Source organism: Histoplasma capsulatum, genomic scaffold (assembly GCF_000149585.1).
Source record: "Histoplasma capsulatum NAm1 scaffold_13 genomic scaffold, whole genome shotgun sequence".
NCBI classification, from domain to species: Eukaryota; Fungi; Ascomycota; class Eurotiomycetes; order Onygenales; family Ajellomycetaceae; genus Histoplasma; species Histoplasma mississippiense.
The window spans coordinates 45,125-69,259 of record NW_001813970.1 but is presented as its reverse complement, the minus strand read 5'-3'; the positions used below and the strand labels follow the sequence as shown (position 1 = coordinate 69,259).

The following is a 24,135-nucleotide window of genomic DNA, read 5'->3' as shown; positions in this document are numbered from 1 at the left end:
GAGGATATCATAGGAATACTGACAGAGCGATTCGTATATACATACATCCTTGTGAAATAAGGCAAGTTTATTTCACGGGAATGGAAATGTTGTCGATGAGGGTTATAGTTGGTAACTACCTTGGAACACATTCCGCACAAGCTATGTGCAAAGCACCTCGATTATCTACCCGAAAGGGTTCCCTGAAAGACACATTGCTATACTCTCAGATCCGTTAATCTACGTAGTATTGTATACGCTCTTCTTTCAGTAGACGAGCCAGGCGACGCTACATTGCGAGGTTCCGCAAGCCAAATCAAGTCGCCCTGATTCCCAGGTTATATGTTACCTCTATACTCTAGCCCTGTGTGTAACCATGAAAGAGAACGAATGCTCAAGCAGTATGGGAGGGTGTTGAACCAAGGAATAGAGCGGACAGACCTCAGATCTCAGATCTCAGGATCGCGATAAGTGGCAACAGAGAGGTGACGCCAATACTGATGAAAGGCTGTCTGATGAGTGTATTGTGTGCAAATAAATCCGGGTTCAACGAAAAGAGGCATATCAAAATCAAATGTTGAAAAAAGGGGGATTGGTTAAAAGCACGGCTTGTCATATGTACTGTACATACATAGAAGAAGACCCTACTATTGTGTATGTGGCATGTGAGCAAGTAGGTTGGCATATCTGATCTAATGGTCCAAGTACATCTCGATTGTTTTCAAGGCATGTTCAAGGGGTCCTTTCACCAAGTCTGTCTGACTTCTGATTGAATAGTAGCGAGATACGGCAATGTATCCCTCTAGATGATGTGTAGAATGCAATCCTAGATTTACATGGTTTTATGGTCTCATGGTCAGATGGACTGAAGAATATGGGATGCAAGCGGACAGTGAGATTAACGGTCCGTGTAATGCGACAGGCTAAGAGGAGGAGGGAGGAGAGGAAGATCAAGAGGGAATAAAGTAACACAGAGAGAAAATTTTTTGAGAAGATGAAGACGCATGAGCAGGAAGGGAAGAGGAGCAGCTCATATAGATTTCCGGCAGACACGGACGATATTGACTCTGAGTGGTGAGATGGCGAGCGGGATGCCGCGCCCTGTACTCACCATCCAATCTTTTACGAGGTTAAAAGTTCTATCAAGAAACCGTGATAGACCCACAAAAGTAGACAGACAATAATTGTTTGTTTAAAATCAAATGACAGGACAGAAGAAAGCAAGCATCAAGAAAACTAGGAAAAAACAAGGGACAGACAACGAACAACCCCGCTCCCCGGCCACCTGGCACTGTTAAAATAATTGCTGTCGAATGGCAGAGTAATTTAGTACAATGTAGTGGGAAAAAAAACACGCTGCCCTCCGGTTTCAAACACCACAGCCCACCACCCAATTTCCGAAAAAAAAAAAAAAAAAAAAAAAAAAAAAGAATGAGAACCCGACTATAGAGAAGTAGAAGCGTGAGTAGAAGCTGGAAGCACAAAGAGTTATTAAAAAGGAGGTTTGTGGAGGTGTGATAGCAAAGAAGAGACTCTAAGAGAAAGAGAGAGCGGGAGATTGGTGGGGGAGTGAATGAAAATGTTGCATCGAGGTACGGATGTGGGGATTGAATTGGACAGATGATGGGATGGAAAAGCAACGGGGGTGGAAAGACGGGTTTATTCAACTGGGGGTGTATCTGTTTGTGGAGTACGCCAAAGTCATTGTTTAGAAGAGTACATAGTATTTATGTGCCTGAGCCCTTTGCCTAAAACCCAAATATTCTGCTAGCAAAAAAAGAATAGAAAAAGAACAAAAGGAACTTTGTTCTTGCTTCCCTTCCTCTTGTCTCCTTGTCTTTACAAGTCGTCTTCAAGGAATTTGTAGACGAATTTGAAGTCTGCTTTTCGCCGGTTCATCCTGTATAGTTCGAACATACATTGGTTACTATGTTTCCAAAAAAAAAAAAAAAAAAAAAAAAAAAAAAAAAAAAAAAACAAGGGTGCTGACGGTAAGTGGAGGAAATGGGGAATAACTAAATGAATAAACAAATGTATAAAGTAAAACCTACCATGTACTCTCATAATCAAAGAACCGATACGTCCCCTGTTCAAACTCCTCTGTAATCGTCTTTGGCTCCTCATGCCGCTGAAACCAGGTCTGGTACTGCTTATGGAACCGCCAGCTCTGATTCTTCAATGATTTCGCTGCCAGATACTGCTGGTAACTCGCCTGTCGATAATAGAAGATATAGAACAACGTGTCTGTATCGATGCGCCCCGTCTCGTATAACCGCGGGTCATCGAATATTGGCAGTACTTCTTGCGGGTAGTAAAGAGGGGTGTTGTAAGGTGTTTGCGGTTTGTAGTGGCGGGGTTTCTCTGCATCTCCGGGTTCTGGGCAGGTGTGGTGCGAGGCCGTTAGGAGCCGTTGGACAGACGTCGAAAGAATGACGGAGACTCTGGATTTGGTGATTTCGAAAGATTGGATTAGGTCTTGAAGGCCGGGGGGGAGGTGGTAGACGGATTCATCATTTGACGCTGGAGCTGGAGCACGGGCAAGAGCTGGAGCTGGAGCTGGGGTAGCATTTTCCTTGGGCTCGCCATTTGTTGTGGGCGCCGCATGCTCATCTGACGCCACGGTTTCCACATTATCCGTGGCCGGGGGTGGGGGGACCGTTGCAGGTCTACTCGTAGGAGCACTCGGTAACGTTGGCGATTTGGATTGCTGTTGGCTAGCGGAATCGTCCACACTGGGGGCTGCAGATGCAAGCCTCTGCACAGGTTGTACATGATGCACTTGCGGTGAGGCGGTTGAGGATGTTGTTCCCGGCGGTGGTGGTAAGGGAGCTATTCCCACACCACTTTTATCACTAGCTGCTGCCGCAGCTGCTGCAGAAGCATATTTCAAGGTCTCTCCTGGTAATCGCGTCGGTAGAGGGGCAGGCTTCATAGAACCTGAAGCCGTAGATGAGGGTCCGTTATGAAGTGTCGCCAAAACTGGGAGGGGCGACTTCATCTGCGTCGATGGCCTTCGTGCCGGCCCGGGTTCTGCTTTCGCCTTTGACCTCGCGGCTTCCGCATCATCATCCTGTATTGATTGCGTATCCTGAGATGAGACCCTGTCGTTATCAGTGGGCATACCAAACTCGTCATCTCCTAGCGTTATGTCGTCGTATATCGTTTCATCTTCCCCACAGAAGTCTGCATTGTGACCATCGTCCGCGAAATATTTGATGCTGTCTTTGATGTCCAGCACTTGGCTTGTCTCAACATTTCCATTTTGAAGACACCGCAGGAGTAGTTCCAGCTTTGTCACATGCCATCGGTGCCGCTCTAGAATCCTTGTAATATCAGACAACCGGGTAGTCTTTGCAGCATCCTTCTTTCCCTTCTTTAGCGATGCCTGTATCATCTCTTCCTCAGCCTCCATGGCCTCAATCTTTTGTTGTAGGATATCAACGGTTGACGATAGGAAGTCGCATGTTTCAGCCTTCTCTTTTTCCTTGGGGTCTAATCGAGCTGCAGCTGATAGACCTTCCTTCGAATAGGCCTTGGTTTTCATTTCCTTTTCAACGGCTTTGAATTGTTCCATGCACTGTCATTCTCCAGTTAGCTAGGCCCCACAGAGATTCAACGGAGGCAGGTGGGGAAATGGAGGATAGAGCGGAATCACGGCCAGAGACAGAGATGGATGGGGAAGCGCACAGTTTCAATGGCCCTCCGCTGCTCTAGCAAAGGGCCCTTGTCCTTGACTTCATTTCCTGCAGCCCATGTTTTAATCTGATCACGGAACCGTTGAAGCTTTTTGATTTCGCGTTTAAGGTTGTCTTCTAGCTTGTCTCTTTGTGCCGCGTTTGACGATGATTTTATCTTGTCGTATATGCCCTCGAACGATTGTATGCCTTCAGCGACCTTCTTGAAGGTCTTGTCGATTTCCTGCTGTGTTTTTCGCGACGTCATGGTTGCTTCATAGACGGAGTTGTTTGCATTTAACCAGGTTAGTAGGAAAAGGGCGAGATTGGAGAGGCGGAAGGACGAACGGCGGAGATCGATCAGCCGATGCGAGTAGTGGGAGTGTAATCTGCGGCGTAGATATGAGACGGGGGACAATATATCGACGCACCAAGGTGGGTGAAGGGCGGGTGAACGGAACGGCGGGTGCAGAATGTGCAGAACCTGCTCGGTGGTGATCTGGACTGGGATTGATGGATTGCTTGATGGATGAAGCCCGAGTTGGGAAGACGTGCCAAGAACATGCGCTCGCATTGGCGCTAAACAACAAACTCACTCCGCCGCGGCCTCCTCCGATTTACAATATATCGACGGGGAGGCAATGGGCGTTTATCAGGGTTTCTGTGTTTGGTATCCGATATCGTCTTCTCCTGCTCATAGATTTAGAATGGTCTGGGGAATGACGTCTCGTTGATTCCCGCCCCGTGGAGTCCCTAACGTCCTGTTTTTACCACGAGATCTAGATATTCCATCATGAAAGGTAAAGCTTCCCCGCTCTATTTACATTGAAGCCCGGAATTCCAAGCCTAATAGCGATCCCGCTCTAGCTGTTCTACAACGAGTCACTTCTGCCTCAGTTACAGTCGATAAAACGCTTATTTCGTCCATTGGCAGAGGCCTTCTTGTGTTTGCCGCTGTCGGCCCGGATGATACTCAGAAAGATGCAGAGTCCCTTGCGGCAAAGGTTCTTAAGCTAAAGATCTGGCCCGATGAGGCGGGCGGTACGGTATGTTTCAACCCTAAGAGCTGCTCAGGCGGATTGGTTTTCACAGATTAAAGGCTCTAACTAGTAATCTGAATACAGTGGAAGAGAAGCGTCCAAGATATTCAAGGAGAAGTCTTATGCGGTACGCAAACCAGAGCACGCCAAACACCAGTAGAAAGATATAAAGCCAGCGTGAACATTTTTTACCGATGGATGACGTTTTTTTGGTCCACTCTTCATGTTTGGATTTTACAGTGTCCCAATTCACCCTCCTGGCCCAAATCAAAAAGGGCAACAAACCAGACTTCCATCACGCCGCGGACGCGACCAAGGCCAAGGAGTTGTACGATCACTTCTACAACAAAGTTGGAGAACTCTATAGTGTCGAACGCGTCAAGAACGGCGTCTTCCAGGCAATGATGGAAGTGGGCCTCGTCAACGATGGACCGGTGGGTGTGGATTTACCGCAGTGAGGACGGCGCGGTATAGCGATAACGCTTTTTCCCGACTCCTCTGTGTCTGGGTTTTGAGGACAGGGCTGACTTGGAAATATTGTTACCGCGTAGGTTACGATTCAAATCGACACCGCGTTACCTAAAAAGGAGCCTAAGAAACCAGGGGATGGAAACGGGAATGGGAACGGGAATGGGAATGGGAATGGCCAGTCGAGGGATCCAACTGTGCAGCAACCGGAGCAAGGTGGCGCGGGGAAAAACTAGGATGTATGAGGGAAGAAGGGTGTTATATGTGCTAGGCTATATTCTATTTACTTTCACATACAATGTACAAGATCTATCTATCTATCTCTAGGATCCGATCTGGTGGGGAGTTTGCACTGTTTGACTGCGCATGGAAGCTTCTACAAGGCTCGCGCATTTCGAACAAACAATCAACAACAAAAACCGCCGCAAAACCCAACTTCCCTTTGTATTTCAGGCCTCACCTTGAATTGCTGTACTCTCACTCGTTATTGCTGTCTGCTATCTGTGAGTCTCCTTTCTACAGCTCCAACTTTTACATCCTCATCATGGCCGAAACTTCAGGTACTTGTCCTTTATTCCCGCCCCGCAATTTGTTTTGCCTGGCAGGGCTCCCTGCTTCCCCCCAGTGGGTTGCCAAAGTCACTGACAACCCCCCGAGTTGCAGGTCGCCCGCGAGTCTTCTTCGACATCCAAGTTGGAAAAAGACCAGAGGGCCGCATTGTCTTTGAGCTGGTAAGTGTTTTTTTCGGAGTTCAATTGCGACATGCCTCGAGGTGAGGAAGACTGGGAGCTGACTTGCGCTAGTTTACTGATGGTATAACATGATTCCGATGACTCTCACTGCTTTCGATATATGGCTTCTAATTTTCGCTGTATGCAGTTGTCCCCAAAACTGCGGAGAACTTCCGCGCGCTCTGTACCGGCGAGAAGGGTGAAGGGAAGTCCGGGAAGCCGCTCTGCTATAAGGGTAAGCTTTTTTTCTTTTCTTTTTTTCCCCCTTCTTAGGAATAGAGATGCGCTTTCCTACACATATGCATGGAAAAAATTGGTTGGCAATATAGCTAAAAGGAATTTCACGTCTGATGCGTACATCAGGCTCCATTTTTCACCGTATCATCAAACAATTCATGATTCAAGGTGGTGATTTCACCGCATTCAATGGTACTGGCGGCGAATCGATCTACGGCGAAAAATTCCCAGATGAAAACTTCGAGCTCAAACATGACCGCCCGTTCCTGCTTTCTATGGCCAATTCTGGCCCCGGAACCAATGGGAGCCAGTTCTTCATCACCACCGTCCCCACTCCGCATCTAGATGGCAAGCATGTCGTATTCGGCGAAGTCATCAGCGGGAAAGGGCTAGTGCGCAAGATTGAAAAGGCCCCCACGGACTCAGGCGACAAGCCACACATGGAAGTCAAGGTTGTGGACTGTGGTCAACTGACTGGCGACGCCTACGAAACCGCTACCCAATCATCTGTTGACGAAACGGGCGACAAGTACGAGGACTACCCGGAGGATGCAGGGAAGGAATTTTCCGGGGAGGAGTATTACAAAATCGCCTGCGACCTGAAAGACTATGGCAACAAGGCTTTCAAGGCCGGCAACGTAGACCTGGGCCTGGACAAGTACCAAAAGGGCCTGCGCTACCTCAACGAATACCCGGAGACCTCGGATTCGGATCCGCCAGAACTTGCTGAGCAGATGGCCATGTTGCGATTCACATTGCACTCCAACTCAGCACTGCTAGCGAATAAACTCAAGCAGTTCGAGGATGGGCGCTCATGGGCGGGTTTCGCGCTTGAGAACGCCGCGGCCGCTAAGGCGAAGGACGCAGATAAGGCCAAGGCGTATTACCGGCGAGCTATGGCGTTGGTTGGGTTGAAGGATGACGAGGAAGCATTGAAGGATCTGGCGGAGGCGGCGAAGTTGGCGCCGGGTGATGCCGCGATTACGAATGAGACGGCGAGGGTCAAGAAGGCGATTGCGGATCAGCAACGGAAGGAGAAGGAGATGCTGAAGAAGTTTTTCAAGTGATGGTGAAGTGCAAATTGCGAGGGCGATGTACTCATGCGAAAGAAGGGTGGGGAATTAGGTAAACTTGGGAAAATCCATTGGGACTCTTAAGTGACAATGATTAACTATCTTATCTACGCCGACAAGAAATAGAAAGAAAGAAAAGAGCAAGGGGTTCGAGAAGGGAATGGTAAGAAGAACGTAACTGAGTGTATTTTTTTTTTTTTTTTTTTTTTTTTTTTGGTTTTTATATCTTTGTATCGTTTTTCGAGTAGAACCCTGGCGTCTCTCAGCCTGCGTCAAATGTCTGTTTTATTTAGCTATCTCCCCTTTCTTCTCAATCTCGTCTTGTTTCGTTTAAATCTTTTGTCTGTGGAGGGTTTTTTTCTCGTTTGCTTGCTTGTTTGTTAAATGGTGATATAGGTTCCAATCCTCCTGGCGTGATTGGGCTCTTTTAAGTTAATCAACCACAGCACCATTTACAAACTTAACAACTATTTTATCCCAGCCAGATCCCACGCTGGATCTCTGCTCCTTCGTGTATTCGTTTGAGAGGCATGACTCTGGTTCGAATCCGGTGTGCCAGCTAGCCTAACCCTAGCCCATATATAATGGAGGGTGATTGACCAATATCGCGAATTCGTTCAACTGTCGTCCACACTCGGCTTCTCCTTCACAAACTGCTCAGAATTCTGGGAGCTCTGTCCATCCGTCCCGTATCTTCATTCAAAGAACGAGTGCGGTAGCTCGATGCGGCAGGGCCAAATATCCTCTTACCATGGCTCAACAATTTCCAACATGAGGAACGAAGGACGAGAGCACTGCTAGCCGGGATAGTAGTTAAGGGTGGTACATCCTGGCTCCCCATATAAATAACTAGCCACGATTATCCAATCTCTGCTGCTCCCTTGCAGGAATTGGATTTTGAAGCCTTTGTCGAAAACCATCCATTCCCCAGGGAAGAGAGTGTGCGAGAAATGATCCATGCCAGCAGACAACCCCTCTGCCCATATGAACTGGGTTCGTCGGGTGTCATCGATTAACTTAACTGCACTCAGAGGATACATCAACTACTAAAGTAGAATAGCCCATCTAGAGCTACTGTTTAAAGATTGGGCATGATTTGTGCTGCGTATCCGTCGGACAATCGCCATGGCAAAGATAGCTAGCTGTGGGGCCTGCTTCCTTGGTCATTTCTGTTTACACAGCAACTGAGCACGGAGAAGTGTCACTTGTGCTTAATCAACTCTCCGAGTTGGGCGCAATATCCACTATGTTGGTTTGCTCGCTGGCTCAGGTTGTTTCAGCTCTGCGTGATCCCGGATCATAAACATCGAACAACGGAGACTTTCTTACGGTTTTGAAAGCTTCCTACCCCTGCTCCCAACTGATGAATAAAGAGTTTTTAAGCAGCCGAGGGTAGCTAGCTATGCCTCGGCCGCCGGTCTTTAAATACGCGGCAACCTTATGGTGTTCAATCATTGATTCACGCCTCAAACTTGGATAGCTGGTAAATCGAATACAGGCAAAGATTTATCTCCGATGCATCCCCGACCGTATGAGCAAGCACCTCTTCCGCTACCTCTTCCGCTTTCTCCGCCGTTTGTTCGATATCACATCCGCGACCTTGAGTGGTAGCTATTCAGTCTCTGTGGCCGTTCGAGGATCAGTCAAATTGCTGCATTCCATGAGCACGCTGCCAGAAATATGCTCTGTGAAATCACATATACTTGATCGTCGAATGCTGGAAGTTTCTCACGCTTAATTTTTCTTATTCCATTCTCGATTTTCCGCTCGTGAGTTAGCAAGGCTGCCAAACTCTCGGACACACTCAGAAAGGGTGGGTGTCGTGCCTTTTCACGAAAAATGATACTTACCGGGACACTTCTGTCCTGCGCCGCCCTCTACCTCTGTTCGGTCTCAGCTAAGGCAACGCCCCTGGAATGCAAATGCGTAAGTAGGTCCGCAAACCAACGTTTACATGCTACGTACACCCCTTATCTAAACTCCTCCTTCTAAGATGGCCCATGCTCATATCACATATAGGGCCCCGGCGACGCCTGCTGGCCGAGTCCTCGGGAATGGCAAACCCTCAACAGCACCATTGACGGGAAACTCATTCGCGCCATCCCCCCGGCTTCGGTCTGTTATAAATCGCAGCCCACCTACGACGCAGCAGCCTGCAGCTCCATACTTGCCCAATGGCACACTTCTGGTTTCCACTTGCAGGATCCCATTAGTATTGATTTCCCAATGTGGGCGGGTGACTCGTGTGCACCTATCTTTGAGAATGGGACAAGTGTAAATGGTGACCCGACGGCGGGGAAGAAGGGATGTTCGATTGGTCGCCATCCGGTTTACGTAGTAAATGCTACAGGTCCGGAGGAGGTTGTCACAGCGGTGAAGTGGGCTGGGGAGCGGAACATTAGAGTGAATGTTAAAGCGACGGGGCATTCATTGACGGGGAGGTGAGTGTTGGACATGCCATTTGTCATTTTTTGTGGTCAGGGTCAGCTTTTGTTGACGCTACTAATTGCTCGACTTTGCTGATTTGCGCTTTATTTTATGAAGGAGCACTGCTGAAGGGAGTCTTTCGTAAGTTAACCGTCTCTTCCTTTTGTGGATTTTAAATGGGCCAAATACAAGTTGAGGCCTAACATATCGATTTACATAAAAACGTAGCATTTGGACACGAAACATACGCGGCATTAAATTCCACGCCAAGTTCCAAAGTGCATCGTGTCCCGGCGGCGAGAGTGGCAGACAGGCTCAAATGGCAGCCACGGTAGGAGCAGGGGAGATTGGCTATGATGTGATTCAAGAACTAGATAAATATGGAGCCACCGCTGTCACGGGCGGAAATAACGTACGGGATCCCCGTCCTGCAATACTCACAACTCACATAGGCCTTTATTAACCATGCCCGACTCAGTACGTAGGGCTTGTCGGATGGCTTACCGGCGGCGGCCATGGGCGCCTAAGCAGCTCCTATGGCATGGGCTCTGACAATCTGATTGAAGCCAACATCGTCACTCCGACCGGCAAATTCCTCACCGTCAATGCTTGCCAACATGCTGACCTCTTCTGGGCCATCCGTGGCGGTGGCGGCGGTACGTATGGGATCATCACGTCGGTCATTATAAAGGCCTACCCCACACCGTCAACGACTGTGTGGAAAATACAAGGTCAATTATTGGACAAATCCAAGGAGGACCAGTGGTGGGACCTCATGGCTTATTTCTATTCGCTCCTTCCATCTATGAAGCAGAAGGGGCTTCAGGGATATTACCGCATGATAGGTCAGCCGTTTGCAGATACGCTGGTGTTTGTTGCCTCGTTTTTGTTGTATGACAAACCTAGTGGGACTGCTGAGGCTTTGTTCGAGCCGTTCAAGCAGAGACTTGATGAATTGATGCGTGCTAAGTCAGTGGCTTATTTGTCCGAAATCTTCACGGAGCCTTCGTTCTTGAAGGGCTATGATCGCCTGGTGTCAGATGAACCCGTTGCGCATGTTGACTATGCGCTGGGGACCTGGCTGCTTCCTGCCCAGCCTATGGAGGATGTGGAAGTAATGGCCAAGATGTTCAAGGAGATTGGGCCAAAGATCGGAGGCAACAGCGTGAGTTATTTTCCGTGGAGTACTTGATCCCCCTACTGCCTTTTCATTTACACCATTTACCCTTATGGACTTCCGAATGAAAAGAGAACCACCCACTGACAGAAATCCACAGCCACTGTCCACCATTTTAAATAGCTGCTTCGTTGCGAACTCGGCCAACAGTGACCTGGAAACAGCTTTGCACCCCGCCTGGCGCAAAGCAGTCATACATCTGATGGTCATCAGTGCTGCCACTAGTGGCGTTTCCCGTAAATCCATCCAAGAAGTTCGCGACGATATGACATATAACAAGATGCCCAACCTAAAGAAGATAGCCCCTGACTCTGCGGCATACTTCAATGAGGTGAGTTCATAGCCCATGCATGGCGCTTGTCAAAGCACTATTTTCAAGGACCCTCTGTATTTTCCACTTAACGCAATATATTTCTCCCGCCTAACAACACTGCGATAGATGGACCCATTCGACCCTGATTGGCAAAATGTGGCCTTCGGACCAAATTATAAGAAACTGAGAGCCATAAAGAAGAAATATGACCCCGATGCGCTGCTTTGGTGCTTTTCGTGTGTGGGGAGTGAGCACTGGGTTGAAATTGAGGATGGTAGGCTCTGTCGAGCTTATGGCGGAATCTGTCCAGCTTTAACTCGAAATATTATTGAAAGATCGGTTTGTGCCGTGGATAGATCTGGTGGGATGAATACCTTCAACTTATGAGATTTATTTGGAATTTTTAGGAGATAGAATCGAGCCGTTTATTTTCTTTGTTTCCCCCTACTTTCTGCTTTTTCTTTTCCTTTCTTTTTTTATCATCTAAAATAACATAAAATGAAGAACGTGGTGGAGGATTAGAGCCAAATCGGTTTTATATATTGGCAATTTTAACTAATTTCAAGTTAAGTATGTATGTGTAAAAAAATACTCTCAACTACCCTTCCGCATCCTTTGCGTGGAAAACAACCCACTAGTCCAGCAGATCAAATCATAAAAGTAAAAGAGATAAAGAAAGGGGGAAACATCCAAATCGGTCATTATCTCGTCGTCAGATGACCGGCTTCACATTGTTATCCAAACATTTACGGAGTGCACATAGAAACAACATACTAACCCTATCGCTTCCCTGACTCTGGTGCACATAAAATTACTTGTTCATCTTATCACTTGTATATGCACAGGATCCCATATCCATCTTCACAACCTCAGACTCAGGGCGAATATCGAAATCAAAAATATCCATCGGCACCCCTAAGGTCGTGCACGCATTGGGAATATCCACTAACCCCGCAATATGCCCCTGGACAGGCGCACAGCTAAGCAACAGATAAATTTGGTAATCGTCATAGCCGTAACGGCGCAGATACTCAATCACTCGCAGACAGGTTTCGCGGTACGCAATCGTCGCATCCAGGTAGTGCTGCTTGCCGGTATGGTCGACGCTGAAGCCCTCGAAGGTCAAGTAGCGACCGGGGCCGAACTGCGGCTCAACGGGGCCCGGATGGAAAATGGGAGATTTCATGCCCATGTGCGCCATGCCGCCTTTAATCACGTTGAACTTGATGGTGATTACGCCGGCCATCTCGATGGCGCCGCAGAAGGAGATTTCGCCATCGCCCTGCGAGAAGTGCAAGTCGCCGACGGAGAATTTGGCGCCGGGAACGTGCACTGGGAGATATACCTTGCTGCCGCGGCTGAGGTTTTTGATGTCGCAGTTCCCGCCGTGCTCGGGGCGGCCCTATATGATTGTCTTTTTGTCGGTACCGCGGTGCGTACACTCTTATTACACTCTTACACATTTATGGGTTTAGCATCTTACTTACGGGAATAGTTCTCGCTCCCTCCCTTCCCACCTTCGCCTTGATATCGCCGCTGGCACTGCCTGCGTGGACATTAACGGGCTCGGGCGGCTTCGCGACAACCCTATCCAAATGGGCATGGGTAGTGACAAGTTCACCTTCGCGTCGATTCCACTCAGCGAGGACCTCAGCAGAAGGCGCACAGCCTAGGATTCCCGGATGAATCAATCCCGCAAAGCGGACGTGAGGAATGTGGCGGGATGAGCAGAAGATGCCTTCAAAATCCCATATAGCTTTTGCTCTGTAACGATTTTTAACATCGGTTTCAAAGGTTTCCAAAGGGGGTTTGGCTTTTTAAATTTTACTTACGCATGGGGATAGTGCTCATCCAAGAAACCACCGCCATTTTTCGCGTCGAAGATGCCCGTGAATCCCCACGGCTGGTCTTGGAATGGCTGTACGTCTTGGATTTCAACGAGCAGCACATCACCTGGTTGGGCGGTTTCGATCTCGAAGGGCCCTGTCAGATAATGCACACGGGTTAAGTCAATGTCGCGCATGTCATCGGCGCAATCGTCGTTCTTAATCTGCCCGCCGGTCCAGTCGACACATTCGATCTTGACGACTTCGCCATTCTTGACTGTCGCGCATGAGGGAACTGTGTTGCGGAGGCCAGGTTAGTTTCGTTGCCAAACATGTCCCTGGTGCGTTTGAGACTTGTGAATAGGCACAAAACTCACTGTCTGGATGCCAGCGATTCTATGCGGCAGAAATCACCCAAAATGTTAGCTGAGACAATGTGGTGATAAGAGCGTACTAGCCCAATGCTGGTTGGTATGTATAGATCGATGACATACATGCAAACCATTCTGTTCTCCTGCAGGCTTGTTCCGATCGACCTTCATGGCCGTGCGAATGCCTGTAAGACCCATGGCTGCAAAGTAAACTTGGCCTGTTGGCTAAAAGGTGTAGTAAATAGTAAAGAGCAATGCAGCCTTATCAAAAAGGGGCGTGTTTTAAGACAGATATAGCCCCGTGGAGTGATAAGAGGAAACACTTGTGAGGAGATACCAGAATGGGCGATTTCCCACAAAAGCCAAAGGCAGCTGCTGCGGGGTTCCCAGACTCTTATATATGCCTGTCGGCTCCGATTTTTGGTAGCAACTCCGCGAGTATACGAACGGAGCAGTTCAGGGATCTCTGCCTTGGATATCACAAGTTCCACAATCCCCGCATCGGGAACATGGAGGTTCAAAGTTACAAGTTCGTACAGGGATGATTCGTTTGCTTTCTCGGCAATTATGGCGGTAAAAGGCCCATGCCGGGTTTCGTATATGTCTGGCCTTTGGAGGCCTTGGATTTGAACGGCGTGTTAGTTCGAGTTGTTGTGGAGTTGCGGTTGTTGTTGTTGTTGTCACCAAAGCCTGATACGCTGAGAATAAAGACATTGTCGATACCGGGGATGGCGTGAACATAAACAGAACAAGCCCTATACTTGGTACTTCTACAGCAATTCGTTTCTGGCAGTTAACTGCCTGTCATGATCCGACCGAGAGTTGATGGTGCCTTGGGTCGCCAGCACCTTAACAGACCCTGAAACTTCACAGCCCTGATATTGGAGCCCCTAGCTGAAGTTTCGGCTCTTGGTCCCCACAACGATGTCAAAATGCGGGGAAACCATGAATTAGCTTCGTAAGAACGTGTTAACCTGCAAGCGTGGATTAGAGAATGGGCCGTGAGGTTAACAATCCCTAAAGATCCATCGACTGAGCCATTCAGCCATTTCCCTGCGTTTGAAGCTTAACGAACCCCTCATCCAACCCCCCTTCATCCCCCAACCGCCAGCTGGGTGTGGAGAGGGCATTACCTAGTGTTATAGATCTCTTATCACCTGCCATGGGGTGGCGGTTCCGGCAGCACTGGGCTCAAAACAAGACCCAAACACCACAGCAGAAATAGGTTTGCTGAAGAATGCTGACTCTCTGACAAGGACTGGATGTCCAATTCATCCACGCTCTTAAATCTACATTCAGCCGAACGAACCAGTTTCTATACCTAGTATACTGGTCGTTTCTCGGCCTGCCCGTTTGGGAGGTTAGTTAGCCCTAACTAGCCCTAACCCTAACAACATGCCCAGAATCAAGTCAACCCTCGAAGGCTGTTTGCTATCGCGAACACCGAGGGATGCAAGATCTAACCGTATTACTTCGTCCAAACAAGCTGTGAGAATAGCTCCCGTGAGGAGGGGCATGGCCAACTCCATCTATCCGCCCTCCAGCCGTGACAGCAACTGGCAGTGGGTTCTCCAAGTTTTCCAGAAGACGCTGCTCGGTTCAATAGTAGCCAGAAGGAGCTCCGTGTTGGCTTCAGAGGGACCGTTTGAAACTACTAGCCTTGCAACCGACACGCCCCCATCTGGCTGGAAGCCAAGGAGAAATTAGGCAACCCTACTTCTTGGCTGAATCGATATAGAAGGACTTCAGAACGCGAAACGAGGGGAAGTGCCAAAAGAAAATGCCTCTCAGCATAAGCGACCTGCCCGCAGAAGTGTTACTCCAAATTGCCCTGGATATCAGACGCCCAATCCATCGGTTACACCTTGCTTTGTGCTCTCATGCCTTCGCTGACATATTTCTTCCCATTGTTTTCCATGATATCCAGCTGAACGATCCCCATGCCAAGGTTATCATTCCTCTCGTCCAGACGCTTCTCCGCAACCCGCACTTCGCATCATGTACTCAAACTCTTGGGATACACGAATGGTCGACGGAACTCAATTATGAGGGTAATAGCTATGATCCACCAGAAACCCTTCCGTTGCCCAATTCGGAGTTGGTCTTTGACCAAGACCTTGCCCACGACGCCGTCCAACGGCTTTTCGCTGCCAGCGACGAGCGTGCGCTATCCAAATTCATGGCTCATCTTTCCGCTGCAAATGAAGATGCATGGATCGGCTTGCTACTATTATCTCTCCCTAACTTGAAAGAATTAATCATGTCTGTGCCATATGGCTGTTTTTTCCCACGCATACTCGCCGAACGTGTGGCGATAAGGTTCCCACCATTTGATTCCCGACCAGCATTGACCCGCCTTTCCCATGTGTTCGCCAAATGGTATGATAGCGAGAACTCGCTGGAATCTGCAGTGCTAGAGCCCTTCTTTTTCTTCCCATCTATGGGCAAGGTTTCTGGCGAACAAATTGCACATTGCTCACCAGAAGAAGAAGAAGAAGAAGAAGAAGAAGAAGAAGAAGAAGAAGAAGAAGAAGCAGATGCATTTGAAGAGCTTAAAATTGTTGACAACGGGCGCATTGCGTATTCAAAAGATAAGCCCACGACTTCCACAGTGGCTGAAATAGACATGTCGAGAAGCAGTACCAATAATGGCATGATTGACCAAATTAAAATGTGCAAGAACCTCAGATCATTCAGATTCGAGCATGCCGACTCCTTTGAATATAACTCTAGTTTCCTACCAAAAGACTTTGCCCGCTCTCTCACACATGTCAGACACAGTCTCGAAAGTCTCTGGCTGAGCTATGATGACTATCATTTCAATGGTCAGATTTACCAGGCAGACGACGAGACTTTCGGTTCCATGGATGACTACCCCGTCCTGAAATCAGTGTACATATCAGCGAAACATCTTATAGGGAGTGACGTGCTGCGCAACTCAGACAACAACCCTTCGAACCTGGAAAATAGCCAACGGCTGGCACGTATGCTCCCCGCTTCGATCCAGTCGCTTACACTAGCCAATGTTTCCAAACGCGACTACCTCGGTGTCCTCAAACAGTTGAAGAATTTAGTTGAGCCGCCCAACCTCTCGCAATACACACCCCGGCTCAGTGTTTTAAAAATTCAGGGGGTTTTCTCCCGAATCTACGAGCCGAATCAGCCCGGCATTGCGGTGACGTTAGATGGGCCGGGGCCGGTTATCCCTCCAGAAATTCTGGACCCCGCTGAAGAGCTGCGGGATTTATGTGCAGGAGTTGGGATTGGGTTTGAATTGGTTGATACGCATACTCTTTGGTTCAGAGAATTGAGGAAGAGGTGGAATGGGTGAAATGCCAGGCTGGTCTTGACTCGGAGCCGCCATCCCCAGACATTATTTTTTTGGTGGTTTGCTCCCACTATTAGCCACTTTCAACTATACAGATCGTGATTGTTGTATTGTTGTATTGTTGTATTTATTTATTTTTAGATTATATATATATATATATATATATTAACTCTCCACCTTTTCTGAAATGTGAATAGTCGATCCCATCGAATTTCAGATCGGAAAAATTATGTAGATACAAAATGTAGATGATAAAGAAAGCTATAAAGAACGAGTATGATTTCTGATTGCCATGATACTTCGTCGCTCAGACACGAGCAAAGGAAAGATAAGAAGGTTGCCCCAAGCCAGACAAAGGCAGAAGCCATCAAAAAAGTTAGTATTACCCCCCCAACTGATCGGCCGGAACACCAACACCCTTCCTCGCGGACACACACGAAAACCGAATCGGCCTTTTTACCTTCGCCACATCCTCCAATTGTTCCAACGGCTTATTTGATCCGTCCGTCTCCCGCGTCTCCGGAATCAGCCACTTTGTAACCGCAGCCCCAAGTAACATAAACGCCGCGAATATAACAATCACATACCCCAGCCATTCTGCACCGGGATCCGAAGATCGGTACGGCCCAATGGGTGAGTATGCAACGAACGCCTGCACGACCACAGACGCAATCTTGCCCGCTGCGGCGGAGATGCCGTGTGCAGCGCAGCGGAAGCGGGAGGGGAAAAGCTCAGCGGGGATCATGAAGGTGGTGAAATTTGGGCCAATCTCGAAGAATATCTGGCTGAGGACGTATAGGAAGGCGATAAGTGGGACGGACGCGTGACGGCTCACTGTTTCGAAACTGATGCCGATGCCAATCAGGATGGCTGTTAAGACCAGGAAGCCGAACAGCTGTATTGTGCGTGGGGAGATGCGTTTTGTCAGCTTGATCATACCCAGGCCGCCGATCATGGAGCCGATGGAGACGATTATTAGCGAGTGCCACGAGTTTTCAACGAGGTCGGTGTAGATGCTACGAGTTGGGAGTGGGAGAGGAGGGCCCCCAGCTTCTCGCGTGAATTTCAGGGATTTTTCGTTGAAGATTTTAGAGATTACTTTGTAGGAATTCGGCCCAAGGGCATAGTAGGCGAAATCGAAGCAAGCCCAGGAAAGGGACGTGCCAAGTAAAGTGGGCCAATGCCCATTTGTGAAGAAGTGTTCTACAAAACCAGTGTAGAATCTTTCCCACTCGCTTGGTTTCTCCTCGCCAATATCTGAATCGTCATCGCCCTCTGCAGGTCGGCTATCGGGCTCATCAATTGTGGTGATAGAGCTTGTTCCTGAGATGGGGGGAGGAACGTTCGGACTGGGTATTGATCCACTGCGCGCATTTCCGCCAAGGCCGCCGAGAATCTGGTGTTCGGCCATTTCAGAGACGTTAGAACAAGTTTTATTCTTCTTATTATTGGCGGCTTCTTGGTTTGTTGTTTGCTTCGAGACCCCCGCCAAGGTCGTAGTGGGGATATTTCCGGCAAGATTTCTTGAGTCTGAAGTTTGCAGCTCAAGATCGAGTGCACGGTGAGGAGTACGGACTGCTCGTTTCCACCCCATTCCATTAACATCTTCTAGTGCCTCGTCTGGACGATTTAGAACTTCCATTGTATATCTGGGAGACTCGGGGATGCTAATTCGGAAAAGTATGGCGATCGCTGCCGGTATGGCTCCTGCCCCTATTACCCAGCGCCAAATTCTATCTATTGTCCGTCGGCATAATTCGTCATCAGTACATGATATGATGCTGTCGACATTTGTAGGTATATTGGTCGGGAGCCCATTCTTGTTCGCCAAGGTAGCAAAAAGAGCGACTAACGTGGCAACTAGATATCCGCACGGCTGCATGAAGAAAACAGTGGCAATCATCCGAGCACGAGACTTAGTAGGAGCGAACTCAGACGTTATTACTGCGCTCAGAGGATAGTCCCCACCAATCCCAATCCCCATTAGGAACCTCCAGGATATCAACCATCCAACAAGATTCATTGATTTCGACGCGCCATCCGAAGCCATTGTCACTCCGACTGTCGCGACGATAACAACGAGCAGTTCAAGCCCGTACATTTTGCGCCGACCATAAAGGTCCGCCAGAACACCGAATGCATATTGGCCAATAATGGTTCCAACGAGGGTGGCAGCGCGCATTGCAGTTTCGATTGTTGCGGGCATCGCTCCATGCCAGTAGACATGAGAAAGCATGGGGATTATGATCCCCACTGCGAAAATCTGTCAAGTGGTTATGAAGTTTCAGTTATTTACTGTTGCTGGACGAATGTATTCCAGTTGGCATCACATACATCATATCCATCCGTGAAAAAGCCTACACCGGCAACGAACACAACCAGACCCTGAAAGTGGGTGGCATCAAGCTCGTCAAAAACTCGACAGCGTCTGAGATGAAGGTCCTATCAGAATTAATGTATTAATTGAGCCCAAATAATAGCTTTCTGGTTCAGTCACACACCGGAATATGATTAAAGTTAACTGTACGATTCTTGACCTGGAAACCGATAGGGAATTTCATCACTGGCAATTATGTCTTCAAGAATATGATTTGGAGATGACCGTAAGTCCATCGAAAGGAGCGTGCGGAGCTAAAGTACATCGGGAAGGATTCATAACGAAAAGCTGTTCTTCGGTCGAAGAGGGCGCGAGCGGGTCTTATTCTTGCATGGAGCTATTAGATATAGCTGCCACAAACGCGTAGCAGGGAGGCCGGTGTAAAACCGAGCCGTTTGGCCAAGGTTGGATGTTCCAGAGTATATCTCATCTGTGATGCCTATGGGGGAAGTTCGGTTTCATGGTGTCAGATGGTAAAGGTGAGGGAAGTCCAAGCCCCAAACCTCAACGGAACTGAGAAATTAGGCAAATTTCCACTTCCGTATGATCTTAATAAAAATGCAAAATAGGAGGTTGTCGAAGCACTAAACATTGGGAACTGTCAGGATTTCTAGGCCCATACACAGGGCCAGAAACAACCACGAGGTTGCAAGGGTCAAGGCTAAAAACGCCACATGAGAGGATCCCTGAACTTGTCAAGTATTCCTTGGCATGGGACGCACGGCAAACAGGGCATGGATAAAATCCTGGAGATCTATGGGGAAAGTCGAAATATCAGCTTCACAAGTAGTATGAGACAAACATTTTTTTTTTTTTTTTTTTTTATCTCAGGATTAAGCTGTGGGCGGTTACTTACCTGCAGGAGATGTAAACGTAATTTTCAAATTCTGCATTGGGGAGAGAAGCTTTAGCTCAAGAACATAGTTTCGTGATGAAATTTTGTAGGTGGGCATAATTTCTTTTTCTAAAACAACGGTCAGCGAGAGAACCTTGGTTCTTCATGATTCTCACCAATGTGATTAAATACCGTCAATTTCGATATACTTCCTATGGGATCTCGCAGTAGCGAAATAAAGCAGAGATCGAGGATGTCCAGGTGACGCAGATTCCCATAGCCGGATGTACTGTCGGTCTGATTCCTTTCCCTGAGCAGAGGACATCTTTTTTATAACTGTAGCTAAAATCAATTTCCTGCCATAGACCAAGCTCTGGAAACCGAAGTGATCTACCAATAAAAAAAAAAAAAGAATTGAGATGTTAGTCAAAATGGAATGAATTACAAAGTCGATCACAGTATCAAGCAGACCTTTTTGGTTCTCAAAGAAATACTGAACTCTTACTTCTCCCCGCTTCATAGCTGGAGGTTTAACGAAGTAAACGCGAAGAGCTTCTTCAGGGTCATCCCGTGGACCTGGCGGCTCCATGTGGGGGATCGGCCGTTTCTCGGCTGATGATACTAGTAATCATTTCAGTCCCTGTTCCTATACTGATCGGACTGAGATAGTGTTACCCGAACATTTTATGATGGGGAGTTCTCGCAGGGGATCCTGGAGATCAACTGCTTTAATAGCGTACAAACGGCCATCGCTGCGGTGGCCTGTTTCGAGTGTACAGTAGAATGGAGAGGTACAGTTATCCCAAAGACTACCGAATGGAAATGGAATTAGTTGACCGCCGTAGCTTGCAAGGGTGATTGGACAACATACACTTTCACCCAACCATCTAGCTTTACAGGTTTCCAATTTCTTTGTCCCCCCGATTCGTTGGATGACGCAAAACTAGGACGATGCGATGGTTCCGTTTCACTCGATGGCGAAATAGTAGAGGTCGGCTGGAATTTATGTTCGTATTTCCATTTTTCTTGACGGGTAGTGGATGAGGGCCTGCGTTTCATGGGCAGGACATTAGAGTTAACCATCAAAGGATCTATGCTGTCAACAGTGCTGGTAGTTGTAGTTCGCGAAGGCGGGTTAAATGAAAATACCGAAAGCAAGGGTGACGCTGATCGAGTTGCTGTAGATGTTGTTGATCCAGTTTCAAACCGATATCCACTTTCCTCATGTAGGGGAGGAAGTGGACTTGTTGATTCATAGTAGCACACGTCGTTTTCTGTAGAAGCCCTTTTCAAGGAAGACTCTAGGGTACTTCGGGAAAGTAGAGGCTTATTGAGTTCAAAGTGGGAAGGCCATGATCCATTTCTCTGTTGAGCCGACAAGTTTGCCTTTCGTTCTATAGCGTTGAGGACCCTCCGGTGGAAAAGATCAAGCTGGTCGCATATGGCCTCCCACTCCTCGTCCTCACCAGCCTCCGCACGGCTTCTTTCCAACATGGCAAATTCCCTCTGACGTTCGACCGCTGCCAGAATTGCGTGATATCTGTCGGTTGCGTAGGTGATACCGGTGTCGATCGGGAATGAAAAGGAAACGCCCCGATCCAAGTGTGCTGGCAGGTTGCTTGGCATTGGCATTGTCTCTGTACGCAACTCCGCAATCATCTTTTCCATGCTCGTCAATCGATTTTTGATGCCAACTGTTTTCTCCCTAAACACTTGTCAGAATCTTAAATCTCCAAGAAGCCCGCGGCAAATAACACAGCCCGAACCTTTCGAGTACAGTGAGATATAATCCCAGTGATCGCTTATGCCGCTCGATTCTTTCCTGCAAAGCTATAATATCCTTCTCTCCCCACGCCAAGTGCCTGACAACCTCCCCTCCTATGCGAGTCGCATTTTTGGATTTCTCCAAAATCTCCCTTGATCTGAGAATGCTCAGTCGCGGTCTGCGTGGTTGAAGCTGGTCGTTTCCTGAAAACTGCTGTTGTAAAGCCGAATACTTTGCCAGGTGTTCTCGGCATTCTCTTAACGTATTTTCCACCCCGCGGAGCTCGATACAAGAGACTTCGTCTGTCTCTTCGAGAGCATGTTGGAAACGTCTTAGTAAATTCTCAAATTCCAGAACGTCTTCCTGAAGCCCGATGATAGCCTGCGCGGCGCTTGTGGGCCCGTGTCGGCAATTGACGACGATATAATGGCATATTTCGACTAGCTTGAAGACATCTGAAGGAGAAAACCCAAAACTCATGACGAACCAGCTATTCCCTCAGGGTTAACTTCACAAACGAAACCCAAACAACTGGCGAGGTGGCTCATACGTCACAATGAATCTGCGTTGCAATATGGTAATCAGGAAGACGAGCGATCCACCGGCTGCGCATAGCTTTGGTGATACTTGCTGAAATCGAAAATGGTTAACAGGTCGAAACAAGTTGTGCCGGATTAGGAGTATTGGTATCTCCCAATACCATACTTTATATCCCTTGACGAAACAAATGGTGATACCTGCGAGTATTGATGGGTTTTGGTCATCGAGCATGCAGCTCTTCCATCATTCTGGACAGAAAGCTGCTGCTCGGTTGACATGCCTGACGTGATAACCTCTCAGGGACTGCCAAGCCAAACAAAGGGGACCATCTGTCAGCTTTCGAATGTTCAGTCAGCGGGTCAAGAGCAAATGAACCCGGGCGCATATGAGGCTTGCTCGTGGAAGTCAGGAGTTCGGGAAAAGTTTTCCCTAGGGCACAAATAATGTATATGACGTTTCCATTTCTCGCCCCAGACCGAGTCGAGCGCGCCTCATTCTTTCGTGGCAATCTCCAACCAGGCTGTACCAACAAGACAGGCGGAGAGGATCAGAACCCTCCACAGGTCAAAGACATAGCATGGCGGCATCACTGCTCTCTCGTTCCTTGAGCATTCAGGGGCGGAAGAGATGATGAATTTGTGGAGTGGTTCACGGCGGATAGGAAAATGGCGGCGGTGCACGTTTCCAATCCATTGGACGGGACAGCTATACATAATCTGCAGCCTAAGGTGCAATGCTTTGACCTTGTCCTGCAGCCTGCAGGACCTCCACGTTAGTTCAAAATAGGTTGTGGTGGTAGACGCCTAGGGGGTTTGCGGCACAAGGCTTCTTGTGTTGAATTGGAATAACTCTGATACAATCAGTCCGGCAATATTTTACCGCATACTCCTCAAGAAAACAAGGGGGATTAATTGTAACTTTAAAGACGTTGAAAGTAAAGACGAAATAAATTAAAAAAAAGAAAAGAAAAGAAAGAAAAGAAAAAAGGGGAAAAAAAAAAGATAGCCGAACGCGGGGGTCGAACCCGCAGCCTTGCGGTCACATGAGGGTGACATAAGAGCCGCACGCTCTACCGATTGAGCTAGCCCGGCGCTTGGTATTGCAGCCGTATTTCCCCGCAGATCAATATATCCGCTTGCCATTCGCGATCGTTCGGACCTGCAATTTTCAACGACATCCCATCCATCCAAAGAATCTGCCAACTGATGCTAGGACAGGACGAAACTAGCTGGGAACACAGGACCTCTTGTTGAAGCTCCAAGGCCCGATGTAGCCTTGAGGTTGGAGTATCGCTGACGGCAGCCCGCAGTCCGCCAACCATATTTGAGCGGTGGACAGATGGAGTCATCAGCGTCACCAATCTTCCCCGAATGGCACCTCAACCAGCGGAAATGGACATTCAATACCTTGCTCAATCATCCTGGATGGAAAAGAGACTGAGAAAGGTAACTCTCGCCAGCCCTGAGAATGATTCCGAAAGAGAAGAACCTGGCCAACGCCTGCCAAAATCTGGCATGGAATTTTGTGGTCCCCATTCTAACAAAGATTATGATTATAAAATATGAATCAACCATAACCAGGGGAAGTGCCAGGACACATTTCAGTTACATAGGCCCCGAGGAATTGTGAGAAGTGAAGCAATGTTTTAGAAGCTAGCCTTCTAAAAACCCTTTTTGTTGTCCAAACTCCTCGCTGTTTTCAACCCCAATTCTTATAGCATCCAGCGGTGGTCAGTTGCGTCTTCGTTCCGAAGAAGCTGAAGGAAACTAGACGCAGGATCCATGAAAGATATCTGCTTATAGTAAATATTCAGACTGATAATCGGAAAACTAATGGCCGTTCTAACTAAGGGCCATTAAATGGAGATATAAGTTACCGGACAAGAGTTCCCCGGCATTCCAGATATTGCAGGACTAGAAAGGCCCACGTTTTCGCACCTCAACAATATACAGCGCCAGGCGACAAATATTGGCA

At 48.1% G+C, this 24,135-nt stretch overlaps 7 protein-coding genes and 1 non-coding gene across 8 annotated transcripts; 4 read left to right on the top strand and 4 right to left on the bottom strand.

The window, feature by feature from the left end:
- Nucleotides 1-1,818: 1,818 nt before the first annotated feature.
- HCAG_08835 (conserved hypothetical protein) lies at nt 1,819-3,921 on the bottom strand (the record flags this gene model as incomplete). Its single annotated transcript, XM_001536121.1, has 3 exons — nt 1,819-1,879; nt 2,031-3,556; nt 3,667-3,921. 3 exons carry the CDS (start codon nt 3,919-3,921, stop codon nt 1,819-1,821), a joined length of 1,842 nt encoding a protein of 613 aa, XP_001536171.1.
- Nucleotides 3,922-4,446: 525 nt separating this feature from the next.
- HCAG_08834 (D-tyrosyl-tRNA(Tyr) deacylase) lies at nt 4,447-5,397 on the top strand (the record flags this gene model as incomplete). The annotated part of the gene is made up of 5 exons (XM_001536120.1): nt 4,447-4,453; nt 4,521-4,699; nt 4,778-4,820; nt 4,934-5,127; nt 5,245-5,397. The coding sequence occupies 5 exons, from the start codon at nt 4,447-4,449 to the stop codon at nt 5,395-5,397; spliced, it is 576 nt and encodes a 191-aa protein (XP_001536170.1).
- An 890-nt stretch (nt 5,398-6,287) lies between these two features.
- Nucleotides 6,288-7,196, top strand: HCAG_08833 (peptidyl-prolyl cis-trans isomerase; the record flags this gene model as incomplete). Its single annotated transcript, XM_001536119.1, has 1 exon — nt 6,288-7,196. The coding sequence occupies one exon, from the start codon at nt 6,288-6,290 to the stop codon at nt 7,194-7,196; it is 909 nt and encodes a 302-aa protein (XP_001536169.1).
- A 1,845-nt stretch (nt 7,197-9,041) lies between these two features.
- HCAG_08832 (predicted protein) lies at nt 9,042-11,489 on the top strand (the record flags this gene model as incomplete). The annotated part of the gene is made up of 8 exons (XM_001536118.1): nt 9,042-9,128; nt 9,222-9,643; nt 9,747-9,770; nt 9,858-10,041; nt 10,108-10,794; nt 10,907-11,137; nt 11,246-11,393; nt 11,476-11,489. 8 exons carry the CDS (start codon nt 9,042-9,044, stop codon nt 11,487-11,489), a joined length of 1,797 nt encoding a protein of 598 aa, XP_001536168.1.
- Nucleotides 11,490-11,930: 441 nt separating this feature from the next.
- Nucleotides 11,931-13,514, bottom strand: HCAG_08831 (formamidase; the record flags this gene model as incomplete). Its single annotated transcript, XM_001536117.1, has 5 exons — nt 11,931-12,521; nt 12,607-12,883; nt 12,952-13,240; nt 13,400-13,409; nt 13,440-13,514. 5 exons carry the CDS (start codon nt 13,512-13,514, stop codon nt 11,931-11,933), a joined length of 1,242 nt encoding a protein of 413 aa, XP_001536167.1.
- A 1,582-nt stretch (nt 13,515-15,096) lies between these two features.
- Nucleotides 15,097-16,647, top strand: HCAG_08830 (predicted protein; the record flags this gene model as incomplete). The annotated part of the gene is made up of 1 exon (XM_001536116.1): nt 15,097-16,647. The coding sequence occupies one exon, from the start codon at nt 15,097-15,099 to the stop codon at nt 16,645-16,647; it is 1,551 nt and encodes a 516-aa protein (XP_001536166.1).
- Nucleotides 16,648-17,026: 379 nt separating this feature from the next.
- Nucleotides 17,027-19,974, bottom strand: HCAG_08829 (predicted protein; the record flags this gene model as incomplete). The annotated part of the gene is made up of 7 exons (XM_001536115.1): nt 17,027-18,311; nt 18,498-18,907; nt 18,979-19,086; nt 19,146-19,207; nt 19,644-19,707; nt 19,744-19,799; nt 19,878-19,974. 7 exons carry the CDS (start codon nt 19,972-19,974, stop codon nt 17,027-17,029), a joined length of 2,082 nt encoding a protein of 693 aa, XP_001536165.1.
- A 3,190-nt stretch (nt 19,975-23,164) lies between these two features.
- HCAG_09407 lies at nt 23,165-23,252 on the bottom strand. The gene has a single exon. It is a non-coding gene; the product is annotated as a tRNA-Lys (tRNA).
- Between the last annotated feature and the right edge of the window lie 883 nt (nt 23,253-24,135).